Consider the following 20,701-nt stretch of genomic DNA (forward strand, 5'->3'; position numbering starts at 1 on the left):
CGGGGACTGTCTTGTTTCCTAGTCCCACAGTAGGAGTCCTTCATGTCTCTGCTTTCCTTCAAGAGTTAGCTGATGGTCTATCTGCCCATCGACCTCTAGTGACTGGAAGCTCTCCAGAGTGGACTCCAGTTCTGCGCTCTGTCTCAGTTCCCTCATTGCTGGGGCTTAGTGTTAACACTGCTCATCCTATCCTTGGCACAATGACTAACGAGAGCCATTTATATTCTCCCCTGATAGCTCCGGTCACCTTGAACAGTGTCCCCCTCTCTCTTGGCGGGTTCTCGGATTGTACGGTGCCAGTGTAATGGGATCAATTGCCACCTGTCCATGACAAGCCTCCAAGTGGAAGAGTAAACATGGCCTGGAGCTAAGCTGGGGAGAATAAAGCTGGCAATGATGATGATGAGGATGATGAGTGTGTGGGAGGTGGGGGTGGAGGATAGGAAGGGAGCAGAGGGTGAGAAGAGGAGAGAGCAGCACAGAGCCTGGTGTGTGTGGGTATCAAAGTTCTATTTAAAGATCGCTATGGCCGGGATCGGTTTGGCTCAATGGATAGAGCATCGGCTTGGGGACTGAAGGGCCCCGGGTTCGATTCCGGTCAAGGGCATGTACCTTGGTTGCGGGCATATCCCCAGTAGGGGGTGTGCAAGAGGCAGCTGATCAATGACTCTCTCTCATTGATGTTTCTAACTATCTCTCTCCCTTCCTCTCTGTACAAAAAATCAATAAAATATATATTTAAAAAAACACAAAAAACAAATAAAGATCGCTATGGGCCCTAACCGGTTTGGCTCAGTAGATAGAGCGTCGGTCTGAGGACTGAAAGGTCCCAGGTTCAATTCCGGTCAAGGGCATGTACCTTAGTTGCGGGCACATCCCCAAGAGGAGGCATGCAGGAGACAGCTGATGGATGTTTCTCTCTCATTGGTGTTCCTAACTCTATCCCTCTCTTCCTCCCTGTAAAAAAATCAATAAAATATATTTTAAAAAGAACAAAGATCACTATGTGAAAACAGAGGGCATGGTCCTATCTAGACTATTCGGACCATGTCCTGATTCTCTCCCCCACCCCACTTGAAGCTCTGGGATGGCCTTCCAGACGTCCCCCTTCCCTCTTACCCCATCCCTGTGGCTCTTCAGGGGGAGGAACAGGTCTCCCTGCCAAGTAGAGACTCTCAAAATAACACAGTCATTTGAACAGGGGATTTGGGGGAATTTTCAGGATCATGAGTGACCTCCCCTTTGCACTGTTGCTCAAGCTTCCCGAACACCAGAAACCAAAAGGTAACATTCAGTGGTGGCATTTGATCAGCACCCAACACAGTCCAGGTGAAAGTAGGACCCTTTGAGAGACAACGACCAGTCTAGAATCACCAAAGTACCTTTCTCTATGTCAGTGTTCTCCTCTCCCGCATCCCTGCTCTGGCTGCCCAGAGTGAGTGGAAAGTTTCAGGGTCAGAGAGAGCCTCTCCCCTCCCCCACTTTCCATTGTCTAAAATCGGCCTCAGCTGTTCCCCAACTTTTTCTTTGCTGGTGATGTCAGTCCATGAAGCGTCTCACCCTGTGTTCCCCCTGGAGAACAATGATGGGCTGGAGGGCCCTGGAAGGACTATATTAGGAACAAGAGGTGGAGCCACGAGCAGAGATAAAGGCTCAAGTCTGGGGGACTCCTCGTCACTCAGCCAGCGGCACCTCCTTTCGGGCCCCAGTCTCCAGTTCTCTAGCGTTCCCAGGTGAGCTCCCCAGCGGCCGCCGCTCATGATGGAGGCCATCAAGAAGAAGATGCAGATGCTGAAGCTGGACAAGGAGAACGCTCTGGACCGGGCGGAACAAGCGGAGGCGGAGCAGAAGCAGGCCGAGGAAAGAAGTAAACAGGTAGGCCCTGGTGCCGGGGTTTCTCACCTGCTGGTGAGCAGGACGGGGCAGTGGAAAAGAGTTTTCACGGAAAAGGCAGTGACCACTGGTACCTTTTTTTGGGGTGGAAGAAACTCCTCTGCTTCCTCAGCCTTCCTGGATAGGCAGAGGACAACGAGGGTACCCAGCTCAGACTGCCTGTGTGACCGAGGGAAAGTTAGTGGCCCCTTCTGAGCTGTAGCGTTTCCCCTTGATTTAAGTGAGAATAGATCAATTTTGTGTTTTGTCCTTTAAATATATATATATATATATATATATATATATATATATATATATATATATATATAATTGATTTCAGAGAGGAAGGAAGAGGAAGAGAGAGATAGAAACATCTGTGATGAGAGAGAATCATGGATCGGCTGCCTCTGGCAAGTCCCCCCTGGGGATCGAGCCCACAACCTAGGCATTTGCCCTTGACCGGAATCGAACCTGGGACCTTTCAGTTCGCAGGCCAATGCTCTATCCACTGAACCAAACGAATTAGGGCTAGATCACATTTTGGAAGAATACCCATTTCTAGAGAAAAATGCAGGCGCGTGGCATATAGCAATTCTGTTTCCCTTAGATGGAGTTATAGGTACCTATCCCCTAATATATTTACTATCCCAGAGTCTTAGATGAGAACTCTAACTAAATCATCTTAGGGTCAGAGGTCACAGGGTCACAGGCCAAGGCCAGTAAAACTCCTGGGGCAGTTGGCTGGAAGTCACTGGAGAGAAAGTGTGTCATTCTGGTGACAGCTCAGGGGTCTGAGCTCAAGGTCCCAGGGCCTGAGCCTGGCGCTGTTGTGTACGCGTGTCTTGTGTGTGACTCTTGCGGCTCCCGTAGTTAGAAGATGAGCTGGCGGCGATGCAGAAGAAGCTGAAAGGGACAGAAGACGAGCTGGACAAGTATTCCGAGGCTTTGAAGGACGCGCAGGAGAAGCTGGAGCTGGCAGAGAAGAAGGCAGCGGACGTGAGTATTACAGAGATGGGGGTGGAGGGGGGCATTCACCCACACATATAAGATCTTCATGTTAGTATGACTAAATTCCGCACACACTTGGTCATACCTACTTGTGGGTTCACAGAACATAGACATAGGTACCCACATACATTACAGCACATAACCACATGCTGGCACATCCTTTTAATGGCATGTATTGAAATACTTTCTTTCTCCAAGACACATAGGAGCCTCTTATTTTGGTCTCACCCCAACCCGGGAATTGAATGATCTTTTCCAGGACCTGGACAAAGAGAAGGGACTCTATGTCCAGACTGCTGTCACGTATCCCTCCTCCCCTTGCCACATTCTTAGCTTTTGTGTCCAGGGCTTGGCACGGAGGTGTGTGTATTAATAGGGAAAGTCTCATGTCCTAACTGCCCAGCAAAGGCGGCTCAGTTTTCACAATGGGACAAAGGAGGTCACATTGACCCTGCCCTTGTCTAGGGTTATTTCTCTTGGCCAATGTGGACCTCTGCCCTCCTGCTACAGAGATGCTATAGGAAGCACTGTTCCTGGGGCAGCAGAGAGGACCTTAGAATGACAGACTATAATAGAAATAAGATGGGATCTTGGATGTGAGGTAATCTTAGAGGGTAAAGGTGCCAACACCTGACCTTACTCTGTGACCTTGACTAAATAACTCAGCTTCTCTAGAGCTGAACTTTCCCATTTGAAAAGGAAATAAATTCCCTTTTCCACTTTATTTTATCCCATAACCACCTACTTTCCTTTACTTCAGACTTGAAGGTTACCACAAAGATAAACGCGAGGTTACATACAAAAGTACCATAGGTATCTTAGCAACAAAAGAATGTCCCGGTATTGATGGAAATAGTCAATTCTCAGCTCTGAATTAACAGGAAAATAGGAACATGTATTTTTTTTATTTTTGTTTCTGTAAATACTCACCCAAGGATATTTTCCCATTGATTTATTTATTTATTTATTTATTTATTAAATATATTTTATTGATTTTTTACAGAAAGGAAGAGGGATAGAGAGTTAGAAATATCAGATGAGAGAGAAACAATGATCAGTTGCCTCCTGCATGCCTCCTCCTGGGGATGTGCCCACAACCAAGGTACATGCCCTTGACCAGAATCAAACCTGGGACCTTTAGGTTCACAGGCAACACTCTATTTTTAGAGAGAGTAGAATGGAGCGGGAGAGACAGAGAGAGAAACTTCCGCACACATCATTCCATCCAGGGCTGGGGAATGAGCCTGCAACCAAGGCATGTGCCCTTGACCGGAATTAAACCCAGACCCTTCAGTATGCCGGCCGACACTCTATCTGCTGAGCCAAACTGGCTAGGGCGGAGCATGTTTTTTAAAATTACAGTTGGTTTTGGAAAATAGCTAGAAAAACAGAGTAGGCCATTCACCAATGTTTTCGGATCCTCACGTTTGGCCTCTTTGCTGTTAGATTTCTGAGCTCTTCTGTGGCTCTTCACCACTTTCCATGACCTGGGGAAGTGGTGAGTGACCATGTCCGAGGTCAGAGATACTAAGAGGATCATATACATTATGTGTATTCATAGTTCCCAAAAGTTTGCACCACTGCAAACTATGAATTCACCCTTCTCGTGAAATTGCAAAAAACACAGGTTACCCCTGGGGCTTCGGGCAAATGCCTGGCGGCCTGTGGCAGTTGCCTGACCGAGGGGCCAGGTATCCATGAACAGAGCTCCCTGGTTCTAACAAACAGGTATGGGGGTCTCTTTTGCAAACTGGCACAATCGCAGGTTGGTAACATTTTGTAAGATGTTGGTGACAAATCTCTGGGAAATCTTGAGGCTGAAATAGTATTTGGGTTGAACAGGTGTTTTCAGGAGCAATGAAGAGAAATAAAGAGTCTAACCTAAGATCTTGGGAGGTCAATGGGACCTAGAGATTTTAGATAATATGTGAGTATCATTGGAAAGATACGGGAACTTCCTGGGGATAAATTCTGTCCTGTTTTACATACACACACACACACACACACATACACGCACACAACACACACACATACACACACGTAATCCCCCACCTAAGCATACTCAGTATATTCATTTGATTATTTGAAAAATAATCATATTATATATATTTGAAAAAAAAAAACCCTCATATTTATTTAGGAATCCACCCAAAACATTTAAATGTATAAACCATGGATTAAAAAAAAAAAAACACCTCACTCAACTTCCCTCTCCTTTGTTAGCTTCCCATCGAGTCAGTAAGTACCCTCAGCGATATGAGGTATGTACAACATGAAATAGGAGAGAAGGGCTGAGGGCAGGAGGCAAACATCTGTTAGGTCTGGTGAAGATGCAGGGAGGAAGGCGTGTTTTTCCCCCCCTGGAAGCTGGGGCCAGCACACGACCACCTGGGGGGTAAATCCTGCCCCAACCTGTGTTTTTGTTGTTCTTATGGATTGTTTTTCAGCAGCAAAATGGTGCCTCAGATAAACCTTGTTGGCTCCCGCCTCTTTTTAAAATATGTTTTATTGAATTTTTTACAGAGAGGAAGGGAGAGGGGTAGAGAATTAGAAATATTCATGGGAGAGAAACATCGATCAGCTGTCTCCTGCACACCTCCCACTGGGGATGTGCCCTCAACCAAGGTACATGCCCCTGACTGGAATCGAACCTGGGACCCTTCAGTCTTCAGGCCGATGCTCTATCCACTGAGCCAAACCAGTCAGGGCCCAGCCTGGTTCTGTACAGAGTTTTATCGGAGCATTGCCATGACCATTCACTTACGTATTGTCTATTGGCTTTCACCCTGCAAGACAGTAGTCACCATACTCGATGGCCTGTGAAACCAGCAATATTTACTACCTGGCCCTTTGCAGAAAAATGTCACTCCTGCCTCAAAGGGCCAAAGAAGAGAAATGAGGTGTCTGTAAAAATTGGGGTGTCTTGGCCTGTTCGAACAGCTCACAATAGCTGGTTAGAACGTAGTCCAGATATACCAAGGTTGCAGATTCAATCCCCGGGTCAGGGTACATGCAGGAATCGACCAATGAATGCATAAATAAGTGGAACAACAAATTGATATTTCCCTCTCCCTCCCTTCCTCTCTGTAAAACAAATTAGTTAAAAAAAAAAAAAAAAGAATGGGGAAAAACCCTGAATAAGGAGGAGGCAGCAAGATTTAAAGTAGATAGCAAGGGTCAGTCATCAGCAACATAATACGTGCATTTTTGCGGGGACGGTGCTCTGCCCAGTACAAAGGAAGTTAACAGATTAGTTTGTGCCCCGAGATTGATAAGCAAGTAAACAAAGTATCCTACTTTGATAGAGATATGGGGAAGAAAGAGAGGAGTCAAAAACTGCAGGGAGTTCTGGCTATCTGAGAAACCTTGCCAGAACATGTAGTTGCTAGGACTGCTTGAACAAAAAAGGTCAAGGCTATTGCACAGGTAGTCCAAACGTCTTTTTTCTCCCTTTCTGAGTTTGTCTAAGACCTTTTTTTTTAATTGTGGGAAAATATACATAACATAAAATTAGCCATTTTAGCCCTGGCTGGGTAGCTCCGTTGTTTAGCATGTCCTTCTGATACACTAAGGTTTTGGATTCAATCCCCTGTTAGGGCACATGCAAGAAGCAAGCAATGAATGCAAAATAAGTGGAACAACAAATTAATGTTTCTCTCTCCCTTCCTCTCTCTCTCAAGTCAATAAATAAATAAAAATTTAAAAATTGGCCATTTTAACCACTTAAAAATGTACAGTTCAGTGGTAGTAAGAACATTCACATTGCTTTGTTGGGAAACCATGGCTAAGGTCCTTTCAATAGGAGACGAAGTTAGAAACCAATTATTGTATAACTGGGGGAAGAGGCATGCAATGGTTAGGACACAGAGTCATTACCCCCTATTTTAAGTACAGGAGGTGGGAGGGCTGGGAAGAGGAGGACACGGACAGACCTGTGGATCTATTGTTGTAGTGCTGGTCACCATGAAAACAATAGCACTGGGCTGCATTCTGCCCGTCCATCCTGCTTTGAAAGACTGTCAGAGTCAATCCATCTGTTTCCCTGGATCAAGAGATTATCTGTTGACATCTACCAGCCTCAGGAATGCATGGTGTCTCAACACCCCTTTGGTTTGTCTCGGATGAGGTCTGCTTTTTCACCAGGGAAAAGGGAGGTGCAGTAGTGCCCCCTGCTGAACAGCACCCAGATGACAAAATCTCATTTCTGCTTCTTTAGACCCTCTGGTCAGGCTGCTCCCAAGAGAGTTGGAAAAATTCTTAGGCCCTCTGGGTAGAGTTTGCTGAGGCTCAGAACCCTGCTGTTCCTTCTCAATTCCTGGAGGAAGCGGGGGCATCAAAGTGAACAGGTTACTCTACCAAGAAAATTACTTATTATCTATGGGAGTTCTTTCCTCTGAATGGTCTCATTGCTCAGTATTTTTTAAATATATTTTATTAATATTTATTAATATTTTTAAAAATATATTTTTACAGAGAGGGATAGAGAGTTAGAAACATTGATGAGAGTTATCGATCAGCTGTCTCTTGCACACCACCCACTGGGGATGCACCCGCAACCAAGGTACATGCCCTTGACCGGAACCCGGGACCCTTCAGTCCACAGGCCGACGCTCCATCCACTGAGCCAAACCGGTTTCGGCTCATTCATTGCTCAGCATTTCTACAATAAAAGGAGATATGAAAAGAGAGCCTCCAGAAGGAGTATCCTTAGAACCTGGCACCAAGGGCAGCAACTGTCTTACCTTCCAATCTTTTCAGGGGCTAGGATTCTTTTTTATTTTTTAAATATATTTTATTGATATTTACAGAGGAAGGGAGAGGGAGAGAGTTAGAAAAATTGATGAGAGAGAAACATCAATCAGCTGCTTCCTGCACACCCCCTATTGGGGATGTGCCCCCAACCAAGGTACATGCCCTTGACCGGAATCGAACCTGGGACCCTTCAGTCCGCAGGCCAACATTCCATCCACCGAGCCAAACCGGTTTCGGCAACATTTTCTTTTTTTTAAATATATTTTTATTTCAGAGAGGAAGGGCAAAGTAGAGAGAGATAGAAACATAAATGATGAGAATCATTGATTGGCTGCCTCCTGCACACCCCCTACTGGGGATTGAACCCACAACCCGCACATGGTCCCTTGACCTGAATCCAACCCAGGACCCTTCAGTCCATAGGCAGATGCTCTATCCACTGAGCCAAACCAGCTAGGGCAGATGATACAATTTTCAAGTCTTTTTACTGTTGTGCTTCTTCCAAAAATCCTGCATGGCAGTGCCTGGAGGAACAGTTTCTAACTCATAAATAGCTCCTTAGGGTACCTGGAAGAAGTGGCAGTGAAATTGGTGAAGGTTATAACACAGAATGGAGGCTCAGTTCTTCAGTACAGTTTGCCAGGCACTCATATCTTTCTGTTGCAGAAAAGATCTGGTAACAGCCGAAACCGGTTTGGCTCAGTGGATAGAGCGTTGGCTTGGGGACTGAGGGGACCCAGGTTCGATTCCGGTCAGGGACATGTGCCTTGGTTGCGGACATATCCCCAGAGAGGGGTGTGCAGGGGGCGGCTGATCGATGACTCTCTCTCGTCGATGTTTCTGACTCTCTGTCTCTCTCCCTTCCTCTCTGTACAAAATCAATAAAATATATTAAAAAAAAAAAAAAAAAAAAAAAAGATCTGGTAACAGTATTACGGGAAAGGGGACCTGGGCTTTGGTGAGTCTGCCTAGGGCCTGCTGGGAGTGTGTGGGTTCTTGACTTAATGCAGGAAAAATTTAACAACATGAGTCCACATGAATTTTATTTTATTTATTTTTTATTTTTTTATATATTTTTTTAAATATATTTTATTGATTTTGTACAGAGAGGAAGGGAAAGTTAGAAACATCAATGAGAGAGTCATTGATCAGCTGCCTCTTGCACACCCCTTACTGGGGATGTGCCCGCAACCAAGGTACATGCCCTTGACCGGAATCGAACCCAGGACCCTTCAGTCCCCAAGCCGACGCTCTATCCATTGAGCCAAACTAGTCTCGGCGTGAATTTTATTTTTTAAAGTATATTTTTATTGATTTGAGAGAGAAAGGGAGAGGGAGAGAGAAACATCAATGATCAGAGTAACATTGATTGGCTGCCTCTTGCATGCCCCGCACTGGGGATCGAGCCCCCAACCTGGGCATTGGCCCTGATTGGGAATCGAACCAGGATTTTCTACTTCCTAGGTTGATGTTCAACCATGGGCCACACTGGCCGGGCCAAACCATTAATTCTTTTTTATTATTTTTTTATTTTATTACTCAAAGAAGCTTCATTTTTAAATTTATTTAGCTTTCTGACTCTGTGCTTGTGCCTTCAACACTTTCACAACAATTTTCTGCTCCTCAATAAGGAAAGCACGCTTGATCCTGTCACGGACACATTCAGCACACATGGATCCAGCACAGGCCCTGCTGACGTGTTTTTTCGTTAGACAACCTCATTAGAACTCTAGGCCTCCCAGCACGAGCTCCTCGAAGTCGGCCTGGCACACACCACAGGCAGATTTGGGTGCTTTCCCAACCTTCTTGGTGTAAAGGTAAACAATTCTATTACCAGGGGTTCTGGACAGTCTAGTTTTGTTAGAGGCTGTATTGTAGGACAGCCTCCGGCGGTATGTCAAACGCTGGACCATGGTGAATGCCTGAAGTCACCGTCCCCGGAAGACCCAAGTGTCTTTGGTTTAGGGAAATTAGGATTTACTAGATGACAGCAAACTGCTTGGGATCTAGATTTTTTAGAATGTTGTAAATTGCTGTTTAACTATGTCTGTTTTCCTATTCCACTTCCCTGGCTTACTGGCCTATCTCAGCTATGCTCCATACTAGAGGATTGCATCCTGATAAAATAGGGGCATAAGACCTTCCTCGCCGACAAAAGGAATTGTAAGCAATGATTAATTGCTTTACCAAGTCCCGAATCATTTAAGTTATCGAGGGGCTGGCAGATCGGTAAGTCGCAGTGCATACTGACTCAAAGTAACAGGGAAAAGACAGTTTTTTGTTGTTGGTTGTTTTTTACAGAGAGGAAGAGAAAGGGATAGAGAGTTAGAAACATCTTTAAAAATAAAAAAATAAAATATATATATAATCAATTTTTTTCAGAGAGGAAGGGAGAGGGATAGAGTTAGAAACATTGTGTGCCCGCAACCAAGGTACAATGCCCTTGACCGGAATCGAACCTGGGACCCTTCGTCCGCAGGCAGACGCTCTATCCATTGAGCCAAACCAGTTTAAGGCAACAGTTAGTATTTTAAAGGCTAAGTTCATAACGGATGCAAACAGAGCGAGTGATTTGCCAACCTGCCCATCTCCTCCACACCCCGACTTGCCTTCCTTGACTTGCAGGAGATGGAGGAGAACCTACCATAGCTGGGTCTGAAAGGAGGTGTGGCGCTTTGGAAGATGAGGCCCCCAAACGTTCCAGCTTTTCTTGGCACCTGGTTTCAGAGCCGGTGTGGGATGGGTGGAAGCAGAGGATTGTACCGTATATATTTTTTATAGAAATACACAGGGTGCCCTGGCGGGTACGGAGGTGATGGGTCAGCACTGGGGGGGGCCAGAGAGGCTTGACCCGGACGCGCCTCCGGATTACCACGGTAGCCTTCCTTCTCCGCCACCCCGCCCCTCTTTACTGGCCCAAAGGCAAAGACCAGGAGCGGCCGGTCGCCTGGGGCGACTGGGCGGCGCCGCCCCTCGCTCCCGGCGCCGGGATCCCTCGGGCGGCCGCCTTCCCGCCGGCCTGGCGCTGGGCTGGGCGGGCGCGGCGGCTGTGGCGTCACATCCGGGCGGGCGGGCGAGTTCCGGTATTTCAGGGCGGAGCAGGCGGAAGTGGGGCGAGAAGCGGTTGCAGCGCGGAGCGGAGGAGGCAGGAAGCCGAGCGCGAGCAGGAGCTGGAGCTGGGTGGGCACCATGGCCGGGATCACCACCATCGAGGCGGTGAAGCGCAAGATCCAGGTCCTGCAGCAGCAGGCCGACGACGCCGAGGAGCGGGCCGAGCGCCTGCAGCGGGAGGTGGAGGGCGAGAGGCGGGCTCGGGAGCAGGTACGCGGAGGGCGAGGCGCGCGAGGGAGGGGCGGGCGCTGGAACAGCTGGGACCCGGAACTGGGTCCCTTTCGGGGCGGTGGGAGCGCGGCCCTCGGGGGGCTGGCGGGCTCGGAGATGAAGTTGGGGGCCGGAGGGTGGGTGGGGCGTGGCTTTAGGTGGCCCTCCGGTGGGCGAAGGGGCACTGGGTGCTGGGGCCAGCAGCAGGCTTGACCTCCGGAGGAATGGAGCCTCCTGGGGCCCTGGGAGTGGCTTTCCTCCTCTTGCAGCTCATTCATTCAGCCCCTCGACGCCGGGCGCGGCCACGGGGAGGGAGGGACTCGGCGGCCTCTCCCTCCCCCACTCCCTGTGAAAGAGGGGGCGTCACTTTGCTCTGGTTTGAGGTTTCCGGCCCGAGAGGGGTGCTTCTCCGGTCGGGGCTGGGCAGGGCCTATAACCTACTGTGAAAGGGTGGGGCTTGGGGGGCCAGGAACCCCCGGAAAGCCCCCGGCCTGGCCTGCTGGCAGCCTTTCCGCTCCCTCCTCCTGCTCAGGAAATGAGGCAGCAGTCGGCCTAGAGGAAGCGGGGTGCCCTCCCTGGAGGAGTTGGAGGCCACAGCTCCTCCCTTTCTCCTGAGAGGAGCCCTTGCAACTGCTAAACCCACTCTCAACCGACGTGAAGCGAGAGGGGAGGGGTGGTTCTTCTTACTTTTGGTGCAAATGTAGGAGCCGAAAAAACCACGGCTGGCCCTACCCATGGGGACCAGGAAGGCAGGAACTGGTACCACATTCAGGCCTTTACTGCTGAAGTGTCATTGATTAGTGCAAGCTGAACCGGAACTTCTTCCAAGCCTAGGTGATAATCGAGGAGTGTATGTGGCAGAGAGTGGGAAAGAGTGCCAACTTCTGCCAAGGTCTCTGATTTACCAAGCGCTGTGGTTGGTGGAGATAGAGGACGTAATGAATTCGTAGGTGGCTCTAGTACTATTTCTCTGTTACTTTCCCAATTATCCACCAGTGTCTTTTTTTTTTTTTTTTTTTTGAAGTTCAGTAAATATTTATTCAACGGGAATTGGAATGAATGAATGATCCTTGGAACAGCTTTTTGCTTAGCAGGGGTGGTGTCGTTTTAATGAGCCATAAGCTTTTCCAAGTTCTAGGGTACAGTCTCGTGGGTGGAGCTGATCCCCTGAGTTGAGGCTTTGGTTTTGAAGGATGATGAAGCTGGAGAGGAAAGTAACTTGCTGAAATTTGAAAACCCCATGAAAGAACTCTCAGGGTTTTATTGGTATTCCCTGTTATATTTCCCCTTGGTGATTTTCTTGTTCTTTTTTCCTTTTTGGCTGCTCTGTGGAGTGGCTGAGAATGCATGCTTTGGGGGTGGAGGGAGGGCTGCTGCCCTCCAGGTTTATGAAGATTGTTAGGATACTCATTTATTGATAGCACTGGGAATGGATATGCTGGGAGCTTGTCTTAGTCACCGTTTCCTCAGTGGGTTTCCCCTCTTCATTATGCCAGTAACTTAACTTCTAATTGTCGATTCAAGTGAGGTGAATTGGCTGGGCTACTCTTGATTTCTAACAACACTTTCTCATTTCCTTTGTTCTCCTTAAAGGGGAAGAGAGAGGGGGTGGCTGGGTGGCTGAAGGAACTGGCCTTATGTGGAGCTGCAGGCTTAGGCTCGCCATTTAAGTACAGGCATCCTAGGAATAGTCTGGGATGGATTGATGTCACTCCCCACCCCAGGCCTCCCAGGGTTGGGTGGTTTTCCTTGTAGGAAATCCTGGTTCCCTTTTTTCCACCCTCGGTGACTTCGGGGTGATAGGCAGCGGAGTGAGCAGCTTCAGATGTTTCTTCAGCTCCTCTCGCTCGGAGCCTGCCCCATTTCCTTTCCTGAGCTGAGGTCGAGGGAGGAAGTCCTCCGATGGGGAAGTAGGGGGGTAGTTAAATATTGATGAAACTACTATCTTCTGCCTCGCAGCTTGAAGGAGCCTAACCTTTGATTTCTGCTCTCATGAACTTTGAACCCCTCCTGAGCCGGACACATCTGTGGGAGGGGTGGGGGTGCTCGGGTTACTACTTCTTTTTTTTTAAGATATATATCTTATTGATTTTTCACAGAGAGGAAGAGAGAGGGATAGAAAGTTAGAAACATCGATGAGAGAGAAACATCGATCAGCTGCCTCTTGCACACACCCCACTGGGGATGTGCCCGCAACCAAGGTCTATGCCCTTGACCGGAATCGAACCCGGGACCTTTCAGTCCGCAGGACTACGCTCTATCCACTGAGCCAAACCGGTTTCGGCATCGGGCTACTTCTTATCCTCCGGGACTTAGGACGTTCTGGAATGTGGGTTGTGCAGGCACCTCCCTCTGGCACAGGAAGCCCGGGACTCCCTGATGGTATCGCCTGCTGTTAGTGAGATTGTCTCTTAATTATTTTTCTTGTTGCTTTGTGTGAACACCCAGCCCTTGTGGGGAAGCCGGCTGGCTCCAGAGCTAAGGCTGGAGGAGTTGTGGGGTCCATCTTCCTTCCTGCTCTGGCCTTGGGGATTGACCTTTTATAATACAGCACCTTGTCAGTCTCCTTAAATAGGAGAACTTAAATAGAGGGCAACATAATACTTAAATGTCCTCTTTTTCCTTATCTGTGTTTGCTGTGATGGTGGTGGTAAAGATGTACATAACATAAAACTTACCTTTTTAACCACTTCAATTTATTTTTAGTTTATTTTTTTAATCCTCGCCTGAGGATCTGGTTTTCATTGATTTTAGAGAGAGGCAGGGAAAGAGAAACATCTGTTACCTCCCATATAGTTCACCTTACCTCCTAGCTTCCCTGGTATTTGGCCCTTCTTTTTGTGGTCTTAAAAAAATTAGGAATATCAGTGAGGGAGTCAGTGGGCTTTGAACAGAAGTTTCGATTCTGACTTTATTCCCACATTTCCAGTCTCTGGAGGGGGTGAGATGACTGACCATTGTGTGGCTCTCTCCTCTATGGGTCTGCGGGACTGAGCAAGAGGCTTTATCGCCTTCCTTTGGTTCGGGTTTGCTTTCCTGCTGATTACCTCACTTTCCCTTCAGACCGGAGCGCACTCATATCGGGGAGAGGCAAACAGCACTTTGCTCGGAGTGCCGGCTTAGACTCCACCTTTGTTTGCTCTGGGGCTGATAGCTCTGCTCCCTTCCAGCTTGCCTTCCCCTTGGTGAACTGAAGTCCCCAAGGACACGGTATCTCCAGGGTAGATACATTTGTGAACACAGTGAACTGGAGCAGTCTTTACTCTGAGGACTCCAGCCTCACTTCCATTACTCATTGCCTTTCATCTGTGGCTTTTGTCTAAAAAGAGAAACCCCAGAGTGGCAGAATGCCAGAATTAGGCGAATCCCTTCTGTCCTTGGCCCTGATCTACCTCCCAGCGCCGGTGGCCTGTCAGCCTCTTGCCTTGACGGGTGTGGTGTGCATGGGGGACCTCTAGCATGGAGGATGGGAGCATTCGAACCAAACTTAGTTCACAGCTGAAGCTGTTGTCTTCTCATGGGTCCGAATTGCTGCTGTTTTCGCTCCCTTTCCCCTTGGGGTCATTGCTACCTGGGTAGTGGGGAATTTTATTATCACCTGAAGGAAAGGTCCCGAGTCTGTCCTCCAAGCTGGGCAGAGGTGAGTAGATGAAAGATCAAAAGCACATCTGGGCATGTTACACCTAGGATGACTAGAATAGCATAAAACAATGTTTCCCTGGTTTGCAGAAGGTAGTACCATTCAGTCTGGCAGGACTGAAGGATAGGCGTTTTGCACAGGGTCTGATTTGAAGGGAAATCAGGTGTGCCTCTTTCTCCCTTTAAACATTGTAAGAGATTTTTTTTTTTTAATTTAATTTTTTTTTTGCCCTCCTCCCTCCCTCCCACACATCCCCTCCCTCCCCAGAGTTTTATGTCCATTGGTTGTACTTATATGCATGTATACAAGTCCTTCGGTTGACCTATTATCTGTTGTAAGAGATCTTGATTCATGAAAGCTTTTGCTTCATTTTAGAGAACTGATCTTCTAAGGGAGGGGAAAAGGAAAAAGAAAAACACAGAACTGCCCTCCCCCCCAATGGGTGGGGTGTGTCTGAACCCTTGTTGGGTTCTGCTTTTGCTAGTCTTGTTTAACATGCACATGTTCTGATAAGGACACCAAGATGTGTTTTCTCCCTTTTCAGCCTCACGAAAAATTATGCTGTAAATGCTGAAGTGTGGGAGAAACTGCCCTAGCCAGCTTGTTGTCATGGGAACCTTGCACCCCACCCCCATAGTCTGTTATCTTCTACTCCTTTTGGGTAACTGGTGAGCTTGAAGGGGACTGAGATTAAATGAGCTTCCTCCAAATCTGGTTCCATGCTTTTTTTTTTTTTTTTTTTTTTTTTGTCTAGGCATATGTGTGTGTGTGTGATAAATTATACTGTTTCATAGTTCTTGCCTGATAGCCTGGATTGTTCTTGCAATCTTGACTTTTTGAATTTGCGGGGTGAAATGTGTGATGTTCTGGGAGACATCTGTTTTCTTGGAAGAGACAAAACCAGAGAATACTTGGCTTTGTGGTGTTTTGATTAGTGTAGTTAGAGGCACAAATGGTTTCTTGTAAATTCAGCTTATGTAGACGTCTCAGTTTTCTTTCCCTGTAGGGTGGTAGTTATACACATTGCTCCTCCCCCCAGACTGGTCCTTTGAACCTCCCATGTTTGTGTTTGGAAATTTTTGTCTCAAATAACTTGATTTAAAAATTTTATTTACTGATGAGAGAAAGGCACACATCAAGTTGTTGTCCCATTTACTTACACATTCATTGGTGGTTTCTTATATGTGCCATGACTGGGAGTCAAACCCCCAACCTTGGTGTATCAGGATGATCCTGTAACCAGCTAAACTACCTGGCCAGGACCCAAATAATTCGATTTTTAAAGCAATTTATTATTGATTTTAGAGAGGAATGGGGGGAGAGAAACATCCTTGTCAGAGAAACATTGATCATCTGCCTTCTCCACGCCCCCTACTGGGGATGGAGCCTGCAACCAAGGCATGTGCCCTGGCTGGGAATCAAACCACAACCTCCTGGTGCTTGGGAGGATGCTCAGCCAACTGAGCCACACTGGGCAGGCTAACCTGATGCGTCACAGAAATCTCATGGGCTGTACCCCTCCCCATACGGGCTAGCGGCGCAGGCTATTTCGATAGCTGTCCCCACCCCTGACTGTCGGGAGGAAATCAGGGTAATAGAATTCAGGTGCAATCTGGGCTGTGGCTGGGAGATCATGTTTACCAAGCACTTGGATAAGCATCTGGACGGGGTAGTGTGCAGGGCAGGTTGAATTCTTCTATGGTTGTGGCAGTCGGCATACTTGCTAGCACTAAAGGGGTGGGGGAGGGAAAAGCAGTCTTAGGAAGGAGGCTTTTCTACCAGTGAAATTCATTCACATGCAGCTGCCTCTTCCTTGTTTCTCATTCCATTACCAAGGAAGAGGCCTGGGATGTCTTGGACTCTAGCCTGTGCTTGATTACAGGGCAGAGGTTAGGGAGAGGGTTGTTCTAAGCTGTACTGGAAGGGTGAGGCCGTGGGGCTAAGGGGAACAGACGGGAGTCACAATTCAGAAATCTGGAGGAGTAGTGATGGGCAGAGAGGACACATTCTCTTCTGCCCCCAGTTCTTTTTATAATGTCACCAAAGCAGGTAATTTTAACCAGAAGAAGCTCCTTGTCAGCTTTAAAAAGGTGGGGAGTAGGTATCCCAGTATTCTTTCACTTTCTGATTTGGAAGGTTATTCTGGCAACGTAATTCTCTTAAGATAGTCGTTCTTCTGCTGTGTCAAGTAGGGTAATCAGGATTAACAACCTGAGTTAAGTAGCAAATTAACTGGTAATCCTGCTGTGTCAACGTAGGGTAATCAGAGGATTAACAACCTGAGTTAAGTAGCAAATTAACTGGTAATCTACCCTGGCCAGGTAGCTCCGTTGATTAGAGTGTTATCCTGTACATGAAAGGGTTGAGGGTTCAATCCCTCAGTCAGGGCCTGTAGGACGCAACTGATCAATGTTTATCTCTCATCAATGTTTCTCAAAAAAAAAAAAAAAAAAAAAAAAAAGGGAATCAATAAAAACATCTTCCAGTGAGGATTTTAAAAAAATTATTAAATAATTCGAGATTTCCTGTTTGAGACACTCATAAGAATAAGAATACCTCTAAGCCAGGGCTCAGACAGAAGGAACCCTTTACTGGTATGTTTGCTGACACTCAGGCGTTTGAACGGAGTCCAGAAAGGGGGTGGTGCTAATACTGGGCTGCAAAGAACTGAGTTTTAAAACACGCTTCCTGTGGAACACGTAGTAGTGTGTTGACAGAAGAAGGCAGGAAATACATAGCATGTTTGCTTGACCTGAGCTAAGACAGGTTCTACCCTGCTAGTTCTGTCATGGTGGTCAGCCCCAGTCTTGCTGTCATAGTTCTGTTCCTTTTCACCATGCCTCTGCTTCCCTTTTCCATATTTTACTGAAACGCAGGCTGAGGCTGAGGTGGCCTCCTTGAACCGTAGGATCCAGCTGGTTGAAGAGGAGCTGGACCGTGCTCAGGAGCGCCTGGCCACTGCTCTGCAAAAGCTGGAGGAAGCTGAGAAAGCTGCTGATGAGAGCGAGAGGTGTGTAGAGGGGCCTCTTGAAGCATGCATTGCCAAAGAAATTCATAATGGCTCTGGTCAAGATTTCCTCATAGACCTGTTCTTAAAAACAGCTAGCCTCTTATAGGATCCTCATTCCTTCTTTTCTGCACAGTCTCCCTACTGGAAGACAGTTAGGGTTACCTGAACCCTGTACCTGTTACCCTTTAGTAATTGGTTTCTTTATACATTGATCCTTAAATGGAGTCACCAGGATGACTTCCACTTACTGAGTCATGAACTTACTCGATTAGTTCCTCCAAAGTAGTGGTTCTCAAAGAGAGATTCCAGACCACCAGCATCTGGGGAATTGATAGACATTCCAATTCTCAGCTGGTACCTACCACTAAATTATGAATCAGGAACTCTGGAAGTAGAGCTTAGCAGTATGTCTTAAAAAACTCTTGACCCTGGCTGCACTGTTAGAATCAAGGGAGTGAGGGCTGGGGATCATCAGGGAGTTTTAAAATATCAGAATGCCTGGGTCCTACCCCAGTTCAATTAGAATCCATTGCGAGAGTGGACTAGGCATTGATGTTTTTACAGTTCCTTTGATAATTCTCATGAGTTGAGAACCATAGTCATTAAACCAAATCACAACTCATTTTTGTTGAAAATGGCCAATTGGCTCCTTGCCATATGTGAACTGTGTGATGACTTGTATGGGATCAAACAGGCTTTCAGAACTGAAAATGCCCTACTGCGAGTCCAGTGACACAGGGAGGGCGGCTGTGCAAACGAGCAAGACAGCCAGCTGTGTGTATACTACTACCGTATAGTGTCCAAATTATAGAGAGAGAGGAAGGCAAGTTGCAGAACAGTATAGTATATGATTCCCTTAGGGATGAGACTCTGCATTTTATCTGTGGGATACATTTCTGGAAGGATTATGAAGTAAGTGACTACCTCTGATGAGCAGGACTAATAGGAGAGAGACTTTGCTTTATGCTCGTAGACCATACACTTAAATACTTAATTTCTTAAGTGTGTATTATTTTTACAAAGGTTTAAAACAATGAACTAAAGTAGGGTGGGGGCCTATGGGAGTTCTCTTTGAGTGGTAAGCAGAGAGCAATGGTCTTTTATACCTGCACTTCTGGGTCACTTGAGGTGTAGCTGATGACAGATTCCTGAGAGTGTCAGTGCCACATTTGTCCTTACTGTTTCTGACAGAGGTATGAAGGTTATTGAAAACCGAGCTTTAAAAGATGAAGAAAAGATGGAACTCCAGGAAATCCAACTCAAAGAAGCTAAGCACATTGCAGAAGAGGCAGATAGAAAGTATGAAGAGGTAAGGCACTGGTAGTTTGTCCCTCTGTTGGTGACCTTGGGGTTCTCAGAAGAACCCGGAGAGGGAAATGTCTCCTCGTTTGCTTTGCTGAGCTTCCCTCGGTCTTCTCCTCTAGGTGGCTCGTAAGTTGGTGATCATTGAGGGAGACTTGGAACGCACAGAGGAACGAGCTGAGCTGGCAGAGTCGTGAGTGTCTTCCTCCCCAAATCTTTGCCCTCCCTTCTCTCCCTTCCCCTTTGGCTTGGGCAGTGCGAGTAAGCTAGCATTCCCTAACCTTGTTAAACAGGGCCTAGAGGAAGCATTGTCTCTAGTGCTTTTTTAGGCCCTATGAATGGCCTTGGGCTTTCTTATTCTTTCTTATTAGTGACAGGTCACAGATTGAGGCTTTTTAAAAAAATATATTTTATTAATTTTTTACAGAGAGGAAGGGAAAGGGATAGAAAGTTAGAAACATTGATGAGAGAGGAACATCGATCAGCTGCCTCCTACACACATACATCCCCCCCGCTCCCCCGGGGGATGTGCCCACAACCAAGGTACATGCCCTCGACTAGAATCGAACCCTGGACTCTTGAGTCCGCAGGCCAACACTCTATCCATTGAGCCAAACCGGTTTCGGCGAGGCTTTCTAATTGAGGGAAAATAAAGACTAATATATGGGGAACCGTTGACTGGAAGGCCCTACTGGGTTCTTTCACCTGGTCTGCTTCTCCTTGAGGCATTGAAGTGGCTCTACTGCCTTAAGGCTTACCTCTGTTTTAACCACTTTGCCAATTGCCTGGGGAACTTTAGGGCAAGGGCAGGCATGATCAGCTCTCCTGTTGGTACTTCTGGGCCTTGCATAACAAAGTTAGAGCTAGTGCATATATATATTTGTGCTTCCCTTGCATTCCCCTCTCCCCATACATGACATATCATGACCATGGTGGTGTTTCTTCCTATTTCCCCCCCCCCCCATTTTGCTGCTTGTTTTCTTGCTGTGTTCCCTCTTGACTTTTCTCCCTCCCCACAACCTGGCTTGTGCGATCCCCGTGACTATCACTAACAGCCGTTGCCGAGAGATGGATGAGCAGATCAGACTGATGGACCAGAACCTGAAGTGTCTGAGTGCTGCTGAAGAAAAGGTACTAACCATTAAACCTGCGGAGAGGCTATGTGTATGGTGTGGTTCTGTTTTTGTTTTGCAGCTGCCTTCCCTCCACTGGTTGGTTTGTTGAGTGCTTTCTCATCTCTTCATGGAATGCTCCATTCTTTTCCACTTCTTGGCATTTTTCATCTTTTCTTTCCCAGTTGCTTCACTGCCTCCACAGGGTCTCTCCTTCCCTTGGGTGATGTGGGGGACTATTGGGTTGGACATCTGTTCCCACCTCACCCCAGGTAGCAGTTATGAATTGTTCCCAGTAGTGAATTCTCGCAAGCGTTTCTTTATTGGTATCTAAACATTCTGAGTCCTAGCCCATGGGCGTCTTAACTCCTGACATGGTCTCTGGTAGAGGGAGGAGGGTTGTTGCCTGCTCAGATTACCCGGGACCTTCTCTTTTCCCTGTTATGCCTTCCAAATCTCTACAGATAGGATCAATTCATGTCTGTGTGTCTCTCTCCCTTTTTTTCTTCTTTTCTTCTTCCCCTTTCTTCTCCTGCGGTATGTAAAATATTCACAGTAAGTGTTCTGAGCTGGAGGAGGAGCTGAAGAATGTCACCAACAACCTCAAGTCTCTTGAGGCTCAGGCGGAGAAGGTAGGGGCTGGTTTGTGAAAGTGACAGGCTTTGGGGGCCTGGGCCCAGCCCT

General features: G+C 47.2%; 1 protein-coding gene and 1 pseudogene across 17 annotated transcripts in view; one reads left to right on the top strand and one right to left on the bottom strand.

The window, feature by feature from the left end:
- The first annotated feature begins 1,682 nt into the window (after positions 1-1,682).
- Positions 1,683-20,701, top strand: part of TPM3 (tropomyosin 3) — a 30,127-nt gene continuing 11,108 nt past the window's right edge. For 3 of the 17 annotated variants that reach the window (XM_036441739.2, XM_036441747.2, XM_036441744.2), the window contains exons 1-6: positions 1,694-1,875; positions 2,743-2,868; positions 17,470-17,603; positions 18,795-18,912; positions 19,028-19,098; positions 19,961-20,036. In XM_036441739.2, coding sequence (XP_036297632.1) covers positions 1,759-1,875; positions 2,743-2,868; positions 17,470-17,603; positions 18,795-18,912; positions 19,028-19,098; positions 19,961-20,036 — 642 coding nt within the window. In that variant the 5' untranslated portion in view covers positions 1,694-1,758. Of the gene's footprint in view, positions 1,876-2,742; positions 2,869-10,717; positions 10,954-17,469; positions 17,604-18,794; positions 18,913-19,027; positions 19,099-19,960; positions 20,037-20,573; positions 20,650-20,701 lie in introns of those variants that run through there. The other 14 variants (XM_036441755.2, XM_036441750.2, XM_036441757.2 and 11 more) reach the window with 9 other exon arrangements.
- On the bottom strand, positions 9,168-9,601 carry LOC118721151 (annotated as a pseudogene).

Source organism: Pipistrellus kuhlii, unplaced genomic scaffold (genome assembly GCF_014108245.1).
Source record: "Pipistrellus kuhlii isolate mPipKuh1 unplaced genomic scaffold, mPipKuh1.p scaffold_m20_p_18, whole genome shotgun sequence".
NCBI lineage: Eukaryota > Metazoa > Chordata > Mammalia > Chiroptera > Vespertilionidae > Pipistrellus > Pipistrellus kuhlii.